This window comes from Salarias fasciatus, chromosome 5 (assembly GCF_902148845.1).
Source record: "Salarias fasciatus chromosome 5, fSalaFa1.1, whole genome shotgun sequence".
Classification (NCBI taxonomy): Eukaryota; Metazoa; Chordata; class Actinopteri; order Blenniiformes; family Blenniidae; genus Salarias; species Salarias fasciatus.
This window is the reverse complement of record NC_043749.1, coordinates 8,622,488-8,632,881: the sequence shown is the minus strand read 5'-3', so window position 1 is coordinate 8,632,881 and position 10,394 is coordinate 8,622,488. Positions and strand designations below refer to the sequence as shown.

The 10,394-nt window shown below is 41.7% G+C and overlaps 1 protein-coding gene across 1 annotated transcript; it reads left to right on the top strand.

Moving 5' to 3' along the window:
* The first annotated feature begins 2,378 nt into the window (after window positions 1-2,378).
* LOC115389186 (protein unc-119 homolog B-like) lies at window positions 2,379-7,705 on the top strand. Its single transcript, XM_030092644.1, has 5 exons — window positions 2,379-2,796; window positions 4,947-5,060; window positions 5,321-5,420; window positions 5,592-5,764; window positions 7,538-7,705. Exons 1-5 carry the CDS (start codon window positions 2,565-2,567, stop codon window positions 7,648-7,650), a joined length of 732 nt encoding a protein of 243 aa, XP_029948504.1. The 5' UTR covers window positions 2,379-2,564; the 3' UTR covers window positions 7,651-7,705.
* Window positions 7,706-10,394: the final 2,689 nt, after the last annotated feature.

The following is a 10,394-nucleotide window of genomic DNA, read 5'->3' as shown; positions in this document are numbered from 1 at the left end:
GGATTTGAGTACAGATCTTTATGTGTGGAGTCTTTGTATGGTTTCCCTGTGTATGTGTGTGTGTGTGTGGGGGGGTGGGGGGTGGGGGGTGGGTAATACAACTAAAAAAGAAGGTATGAAAATCACAAATGATGACACATGTTAGCATTACTGTAATTAAGTAGTACTATATATTATTGAGTACTAATAATTTGGAGTTTGTTTAATATGTATGTACTTTGCTGATACTCAAGTTAAACTTTTCAACATATCATCATATCATCTACTTTGCTGCTTCTTTTAAAAAGCACAAGCGAGTGGGATGGGTGGAAGTATCAAATTATCCTCACATTACTGTGATTACACAGCATTTTCGTGTACTTTTAAGGGTATTTTTCAAGTATGTGAAAGCATATTATTATAATTTGAGTACAATTTTCAACAAAAGTTGAGGTTACTACAGAGTATGGTCACAGTGTAAATAAACATCCACTTTTAGTCTGTATATGTAGTTCATTCTCAAACAAATTTGGAGAAAAAATGGATTCAGTGTAATCTTTCCCCTGAAAAATGGGCTTCAAGTAAAGCCACGTTATACACCTGAATTCCTCAAACATCCAAATGGATAAAAAGTAAGTTATAGTCTGAGAAGTTTGTGTACTTTACTTGAATGTTTTCAATGAAAGTAGTGTTAAATGACTGTCGCAGTCACTGCACATAAATTGCTCTGGGTCCTATAAAGTAAACAGTCCTTTCGTTCAAGAAAAGCTTGAATGTGATTGATTGTTTAATCGTTTATCAGTGATATCAGTGGAAAACAAAGAGCAAATATATAATCCATAGAGACCAACAGCAACAACAGGAAAGAGGAACAAGAGAAGCTTGAGAAATAGTTTGAAATTAGAGCTAGAAACAATGTGAAACTTGACCACAGCAGTGATCCCTGGTGAATCTTGTGGCTACCATCATATTTACACTCATCTTGCATCAAAGTGAAAAGAAAAAAAAATTTCATATGATCAAGGCAAGATTTCAACAAACCCTGATTCAACAGCCTTGTACAAAGATTGTTATGTCATCTATGTCTGACCTTTAACAATTCTGTAGCCTGATTTTAAGCATTAATAGCGTTAATCAGGCTAAACTAGAGAAATAAACAAGAAAGTGAATGTACTATTACCCCCGACTCATGATAACTTGCAGATAGTCAGCTTATGAAACAAAAAGCTGCTGACCAGACTTTCCACGAATGGAGTGACGGCAGAGGTGCTTTGAAAGTGTGGCGAGGATGTGTCTGTAATTGTATCCATCTTGACTGTGTCTAATGCTCATTGGACTGGATAAACAGGTTTTGACTGGGATGGAAAGCCACTTTTACCCAGAGTGAAAAGCAATAGGATCCACGTCGCTCTCTCACTTCTTTTTGTGGATAGTGCCGAGGCCACCTGAGGCTGGCGAGCGGTAGAAGTGCTGCTCGTCAGACCTCACACAGAAATCCTGCATTTGCATAACATCAGGGAATTTACGACATATTTGCGTCGCATCAAAGCAGGAACACCAAAGCTATGGAAAATTTAAAAAGACAAAGACTTTTTAGATTTCAACTTCCTCCATGATTCAGCTGGAGGTTTTCACAAAGTCACAATACTGCATAAACAGGAAACAAAACAAAAAAGAAGTGCTTGTAATTCATTAGCTGTTGTAATACTAGTATAGAGCCACACTGTGGTGTAGTGGTTAGCACTCTGGACTGTGTGGAGTGTGTGTGTGTGCTCCCTGGCATTTGAGTTTCCTCCTGTACTATTTTCCTCCCATGTGAAAAAGAAAAGCACAAATTTAATTGGTGACTTTCTGTGTCAAACTGCCCTACCTGTTGCTACCCTGAGCAGAAGTATAACAAAAATAAAACATGCACATCCTTAATGAAATAAGGGTTAGAATGCTGTTTGTTTGAGCCTATGTACTAGGCCCAAACAGGACAGGGAGCTAAACACACTTGTCTAAAGACAGCATGCAACCTGGTCTATCAGCAGGCAAATGCACTGACTCACATTCACGCATTTTCATACTCAAGAGAGATTAAACTGAGCTCAAATGTAGAGAGTGAGAAACTCCTGTAGAAAAATCCATCATGCAAACTCTACAAGGCCCAACCCAGACTTGAAGGCCTTGAGGCAGGAGTGCTAACCACTGCACACTGCAGCCCTGATAAGCAAAAGACCTAATACAAATCATTTTAATAGAAAAAGCTTATTTTTGACATTTTTCTTGTTAATTATATTGTTCCAGGTGTCACTATAACGCTGCAGCATTTATTGAATTGATTTAATTTGAGAAGTGGGATCTGTCGCCCCCTGGTGGGCGTCTCGAAGCAGCACCACCACAGGCTCTGGCTCAGTTGAACGGGTTGTCATGGCAACTGTGTAGCATGTGCGTACAAAAACAAGAGCCTGACAGTTCACCGACACTTCCACCGACACCCGACATCCACGGCGCCATCTTCTCCGCCGTCTCCTTCCTATAGCGGCTGCCAGGGGAGCACAAGCCGTCCGTTCGCACGGAGGGGGCACCGCCGAGGGTCGACGATGAGCGGAGCCAAAGCCCGCAGCGACGCGCCTGTTGCTGAAAACGTCCCCGGCGGCGGGCACGGCACTGCGGCTCCCGCGCGGGACCGCAAGCCCGGCGGAGGGGTCCTGAAGAGGCTCAAGTCCCGGAGGAGCCAGGTGGACAGCAGGCCCGTGACGGAGGAGGACCTGCGGACACAGGGCGGACACATCAGCCCGGAGGACGTGCTGGGACTGCGGGTGGCGACCAGAGGTTTGAGTCTGTGCGGACAGGATGTAAAGACAGCCAGGGCACCGTCGATACAGCACAGCAGGCCCTCTGACAGCTTCCATGCAGAGGCCGTCGTGTATGAATCGAGATATTGAGCCATACGTGTTATAATTCGATGGCGGTAAAGCACTTGCAGCTATTTGTTCAGAGCAGCTCAGTCAACACTGACTGCTGTAATTTGCGCTGAGATCAGATTATGGCTCCTCGCAGATTACATCCAGTTACTGACCACATCATCTCAGCCAGGACTGACCAGGAAGGCCCTCAGTGAGGCCTCGATGCATGATCAATACATGTGAGAATACAGTGCGTGCTATGTTTTGATGAGGAGCCTATAAACTGGAGGAATGAGAGAAAAGACAGGAAAAAAGGCTGTTCTGTACATTCAATTTAGCTTTATTTACATTGTGCCAAGTACAACAGGGTCACTTCTTGCAGCTTTACAGAGAAAACCCCAACAGTTCCACACGAGCAATCATAAGCAACCATGTAAAGAAAGATATTGTATAGTTATTTATGAAATACACCATCACAAGTTACTATATCAGACAGATGCTTTACTAGTGTATTTAAATGCTGCCTTAACACAGATTGGCCTGAAATGTTTCATTAATAAATAAATAAATGGAAAATAGAGAGTAAGACAATGCAAAACAATACTATCAAGAATAGTCCCAAATATGCAGACTGTAAAATAAAAATGTATGAATGTAAACAAATGAAATAATGCATCAAAACAAATGCATGTGACACTCAGTGACAAAAACAACAATGAGAATAAAACAAAAAACATAAAATGACAGCAACAAACAAGAAGCAAATATATAAAAGCAAATCAAGAGCATGGAATAACATCATTAAAATCAGCTAAATAAAGCATCACAGCAAATCACATGCAGAGAGTTTTGTGAGGAAAGGTAAAAAGCAACAAAATTGCAGCCACAACAGATATCATAATAACGTTAATTAAGAGGAATAAACACCAAAAAAAGTCATGTGGAGCAACCAAATTGGATTAACAGAGAAATACAAAATAAAACTCAGTAAGACACCGTAACAACACTGGCTGAATACAAGTCCTTCGAGAATATCTTAAATAGTCTTCAAGGTCTTCTAATAGCAACACCTGAATCACCTCTAGAGTACAGTTTGGTGGGGGGAAAAAATGCTGGTGTGCTTGACAAGTGATCACTAAGATTTTAAAATCAACTCTAAAACATAAAGGAAGCCAACAAAATCAGGCAAAGTTGTTTTACATTAATTATGTGTTCATTTTTAGGTTGCAGTGTTTACAGATTTAAGCAAATACCCCACTTTCTGGCAATCTTAAGCAAATCCGAGCATTTGAGCACCTTTGTAAATCCTGAATTTATTGCAGAGCTGCTGGACTGGTCCTCATTAGATTGTACAAATGCAAATAATGAAGTAGCTGGCGAGTTCAGTCTGAAATGATATATATCACACATCAGAATGTTATTTGCTAAATGTAATTGTGCTGCTGTTAAAACGTCTGTCATGAGATAAATCATGAGACTTGAACTGGCGAGTGGTGTGTGCCTGCTCAGAGCTGAGCTGGACTTTAAGAAAACAGCTCTCTCTCCGTACACACATACACACAAGTGTTCGGATTGGAAAAGCAGCCCGTCCCGTGAAAGCTCATTTGACAAAATAAGACAAACTTCCAGCCCAAAACAAAGCACAAGTAAAGGAAGAGTGAGGTCAAGTTACTGTTTACCTCCTTAAAAGAAACATTACCGCATTTTGTCAGGACATCCAGTAATGCTGTGTTTAACATTCAGAATTTTTAAAACTAGAAATTGTGAAATCCTTTGTCATTTGGTGAGTTTTGCAGAATATTTTATCCTGTGTGATTTATATTTATACTGACTTCCAAAACAAAACAAATTGCTTTGTGTAGTGACAATTTTGGGAACCTATGTGGTGATTTCGAACTGTTGCAATCAAATTTAATGAAAATAGTGAGATTTACACCTTTGAACCTCTCAAACAAGATCACCCAGAACTGACTACTGTCCACCTATCTCATCATGTTAATGCAACCTCTGTGTGTGTGTGTGTTGGAGTTGTTTGCACGTGAACTACAATGTCTTTAATATATATCTATTTTGCAGGGTACCTGTGCAAACCCGAGGAAAACATCTACAACATTGACTTTGTGCGCTTTAAGATCAGAGACCTGGAGAGTGACACCGTCCTCTTTGAGATTGCCAAACCGCCACATGCAGGTACTGCACACGCTCTCACGCTCTTTAAGTTTTACTCTGTGACGCAGCTGTTGATTGTGAATTATGGAAGCTAAAGAAGAAAAGAAACTGATGAGAAAGAGTGCATGGACCCTGCGGATCACAACTCCCTGCTGCTTTCAAAATAAATGACTCAGAGCAGGCTTCCGGTTTTGGAAACTTCCATCACTGCTTGTTTTGATTAAAAATAGTCATCCCTGTGAGTCATGGAAGTCGTCTTGATCTAATCTTGTGGGTGTCAGATGAAGACGAGGAGAACAGGGAGGGAGATGCCAGCGCAGGTCGATTTGTACGCTACCAGTTCACCCCAGCCTTCCTGCGCCTGAGGACCGTGGGAGCTACGTGAGTCACTCACACGCCTGTCTTGCTTCACACGCAAACAATGAAAACAACTGCGGCATTATGCTCTGGCAGCCACACGCCCTCACTGACCATTGTCACACATGCTCTGACTGTCGTCGTTGCGCATTAACACCAGACCTGCAGATCAGATGTCGCTGTCTCCTCTTCCAGGGTGGAATTCACCGTGGGGAACCGGCCTCTGAACAACTTCCGAATGATCGAGAGGCACTACTTTCGCGATCACCTGCTGAAGAGCTTCGACTTTGACTTTGGCTTCTGCATCCCGAACAGCCGCAATACCTGCGAGCACATCTATGAGTTCCCTCAGCTGTCTGAGAGCCTGGGTGAGTCATCTTTTCAGACGTCACACACGCTACATGGATGTGAAGATGACTACACCAACACGTGATGTTGGAAAGAGAGATTTTAGGTGTTGATCACCCAAAAGGAGACAGATAGAGCGGTGGACCTCTGCCTGGGGCTGCACAGTGGTGCAGTGGTTTGCACTCTCACCTCAGAGTGAGACTGGGTTGAACTTTGGTCACTACTTTTCTGTTGTAGTCCAATTTCCACCTAAAGTCCGAAAACATTAATCTGAGGTTAATTGGTGACTTAGATCGTAAGGTTAGTGTGAGTGGAGCTGATGGACTTGTGACCTGTCCTCGTTGCCCCCTGCCCTCCTCTCATATTTACCTGGAAGAAAGATAAAGTGGCATCAAAGATGGTTGCATGGATCTTTCACTGCTTTCTGTTTTGTGTCTAAATGGAGCAAATGTAACACTAAGTTATACTTTAGCTTGGACTCACAAAAAGTCACACACATGAAAACACAGCAGGAATTCTCTGCAAACTGCTCCATTTCCAAAGAATTCACCTTCTGTGGGATGATTATAGTGATTTGGTAAATGGGTGCGTTTGCAAAGAAAATTTTTTGAAAAAAAAAAAAGAACCATCATTTCTTGAGATGAAATGCTTCACAGGTGGTTTTTGCAAACATGGGATCTTCTCTGACCCAGGTCAGACCCTGGGGAGGATTTGTCTAGAAATGAGTATTTCCAAAAGTTTCCTCATATGACTCTCCTTCTGGCTTTAGGGAAGAAGATTAAAATTCTGTTAATACAGACTTAATTGGAACACTTAGGCTCCTGTGGTGGGAAAGCATAAGAATAAATAGAGAAACTGTTACAGTCAGTAGAAACAGTCATCTCCCCCCCCAACCCCTAACCCTTCATCAGGTTTTAATTTGTTATTACTATATCCATATCAGTATTATTTGTTATTTTTCCAGTTATGCCTTAATGCTCGCTGCTAAATGAATCTGCTACACTTGTTCTGATTGTAGCTGTCTGAGAGCTGTGCCTCATGGTAAATGTTGCTTAAAAACAAACACCTGCATGTAAAATCTGTTTAAGGCAAAATAAAGTAAATCACAGACACTTGTTGCCTGAAAAAAGAAGGGAAATATTTCTGGGGACAACAACTAGTCAAAATATGGCATTTCTTAACTTCCTAACTGTAAAGAAATCCACTGTGGTGCAATTGTGTAAAGATGTACTGTTGTTATTGTGTGTAAAACTATTTTCTAGAGTTCAGCCAAAAGCTAAAATAAGGATTGGATATTCTGATTCAGCCAAAACAAGTGGTCCTGTAAATCCTGACAGACGGAAGAGGTTTGCTGCCAGTGTTTTCTTCCAACAACAAATCGACGCGCGATAAGCACGACGTCTGCTTCTGCTGCAACACAAAACAGACAAAGACTGTTCAAAGCCAAACTTCCAAAGACACCTCCATTATGTTGGCTAATTTGGGCTATCTTGTGCAAATCTTTGCAGGCGCAATCAAACATGATGCATGGGTAATTTCTGAATTTGGATGGCATTGTAAAGCTGTTAAATTTCGTATAACACTATAACTTTTTCATATATTATGTCCTTCAGTAATTCCTTCGTCTGCTCACCTGCTCATCCTCAAAGGGAAGACTGAGATTAACAATGGGTCATCTAATTTCAGCTGCTTAATCAATATTGTAACTTCCAGTTTCTGTGTAATTTTACATTGTTTGGATACTAAATAGCCGTCGCAGAGTCACTGACAGTCGTGTACTGTGTGTTTTGCAGTCCATCAGATGGTGGAGTGTCCTTACGAGACCCGCTCAGACAGCTTCTACTTCGTGGAGAACAGACTGGTCATGCACAACAAGGCAGACTATGCTTACAACGGAGGACAGTGACGCCTGCCAGCTCGCATGCAAACACTCACAGGCACGCACACACACTCACACACACACACACGTCATCCCACATTTTATTGATATACATACAGCAAACATACATAGAGCTCCAGGACTCATACATCACGCAGTCCAGCTGCCCATGTTTGTAATGATCGCCATTCATTTGTAGGGAATGTATTTTGTATTGCCGGAGGTTAAAATTAGTCTCACATAAACAGGAACCCACGTTTCGGAAAAGTGTTTAGTTAAATTATTTCCTTTTAATTACCGACACTTATCTCTCTCATTGTAAAAAGTGGCCTGAGAACCACTGGCCTCATCACGCACGTCTCCAACAGACTCAGCAGCTATTAGATAAATGGTTAGCCTCCTCTCAGCAATTTAAAAAGTGTCCTACCACCCATTCAGTGCGTACACACACACACACACACACACACACACACACACATATGCAGACACAAACACACACACACACACACACACACACACTCTCAATCCCCAAGTGACACACATAGTGTTTACGCAGTGTTTGTCAGAAGCAGCTGTTCTCAGAGCTACCGCCTCCACAATCCACTCCAGACAATATCGAGGGAGAAAGAGTAGAAAGCATCCACAAAAACACTCCTGTCAAACACACATGGTCACTCCGGCTGCAGCTCCCTCCTCTCCCGCGGCCCCCTTCACACACAAAGGGGTACATCAACAATGGTACTGTATCAGAGTTTGATCAAAGCTCTGAGATCATTATAGTTTATTTCATTTCGCTTCTGCAGTTTTTGCCTGGCCGACAACAGCATGAGGATAAATCAGGTAATAGTTAAGTAAATGTGATCTTCAGCTGCTGATAACCTCACACGATGACCGGCTAAGAAGTCAGAATGTCTTTCGGAGAGTGACGGATCAGATATCATGATGCATGTGATGATGTACAAAACAAAAGAAAGATTAAAAAAAAAAAAAAACATTCCTAGAATTCAGCGTGGAGGAAGAAAACAGCAGTACCTGGTCAAGGAGATGTTTGGGTTTACTTACCTGAATGAAATATATTACTTTCCAACATAGGTTTTAAATTAGCTGTCCTTTTCTGTTCTTATCACACTTGTCTTAAAGAAAAAAGAAAAAAAAAATCCGAGTCAAGTTGGAGTTTGTCTGGAAATGAAGTGGATTTTCTTCTAGTTAGTGTACCTCCTCTTTGTACTTTGTAAACTTTTGATGTTCAGGGTTTAAGGTGATATTTGTAAAATATATACATATGAATATATAATATAAAGTTTGTAAAGAAAAAAAGAAATTCAAGAAATAAATGTAAGTTTTCAGAAACTGTGTTTTTTTTTGTGTGTGTGTGTGTGTGTGGGAGAAGGGCTGCACGGTGGTCTTGGGGTGGTCCGAGGCCTTTTATGTATGAAATTTGCGTCTTTTCTTTTTTTTTTTTTTTTTTCCAGGTACCTACATTTTCATCCCATATTAATGCTATAAAAACTGATTGAGTTGAATTGGTGAATCTGAAATTACCCACAGATATGAATACATGGATGGAGGGATGGCACAGAAGACGACTGGGAGATGGATTTGAGTTCAATCATGCCTTAGGTGGCCACGAGGAGGCGTTGTTGCACAGCAAAGGTGCTCCCGAGTTCAGTTTAGTTCAGTCAACCACGTTTTACTGTTGAAAAAAGATCAAATGAATCACATTAGTAGGTTTTTTTGTGTGTGTGTTGAGATCATTTCACATTAATTTGTACTATTTGGATTAAACGTCAGATGAGGTCATGAACTCTTAATATTAGCTTTGCTTTCACAGCAGAGGGGATGTAACTGATAAAAATCTACTTAATTCAGTGTCATCCCCCTCTCTTGTAGGCCACTTTAGCCCAACATACAATACATTTTGAAATGTGTTCAGGGTTTGCAGCACTTTGATCCTCCACTTTTGGAGCCTTGTGGGATTTAAACCCAATCTCCCTGTGTTTATTCTTTCTCAGGCCCGTTCCTCCTATCTTTCTGTTCATCTCTCTCTTTCTCTCTCTCTCTCTCAGTCAGTTTCCATCTCACTTTCCAGCTCTTTTGCCTGAAATCTCAGTGTCTTTCCTCTGCCTTTTTCTCTTTCTGTTTTTCTCTCCACACCTATGCAACTCCCTCTCTCCCTCTCGCTCCCTCTCTCTCTCTCTCTCTCTCTCCTCCTCCTTCCCTCCCTCTTTCCTCCCCTCTCACCTGGTAACCAGACCTCTGGAGAGGAGTGTTGAGTTTCCACTTTCCCAGAGAAGAGGACAATCTGAGCCACACAAAGACCCACAATGGACCCCCTCTGCTTTCTCCTCCTTTTGCCCTGTCGCTGCACAGCTGCGCGCGCGCGCACACACACACACACACACACACACACACACACACACACACACACTCACACACACAAGACTACATCCAGCCTCTGTTTTTCATTTGATCTAGTCTCTTCACTCCCTTCTTTTTTTTTTTTTTCTTCCTGTCATACTTTCCTTTCAATCAGATTAAATCCTTGAGATTCCATTTCCACGTCACTTCTGGGTCCCTGCACTGTTCAGTGTTCTCATAGATCCTCAATTATTTGTCAAATAATGTCAATTATTACCTTCCATTTCCCTGAATCCAGACTGAGAGTGTGTCGGGTTGGTGCTGTGAGACACCAGACTCTCGGAAAACTGCTGATGGCCTGCTGGGGTCTCCCATCATCTTTAAATATTGTTGTGAATCCTTGTTTTCGCAGC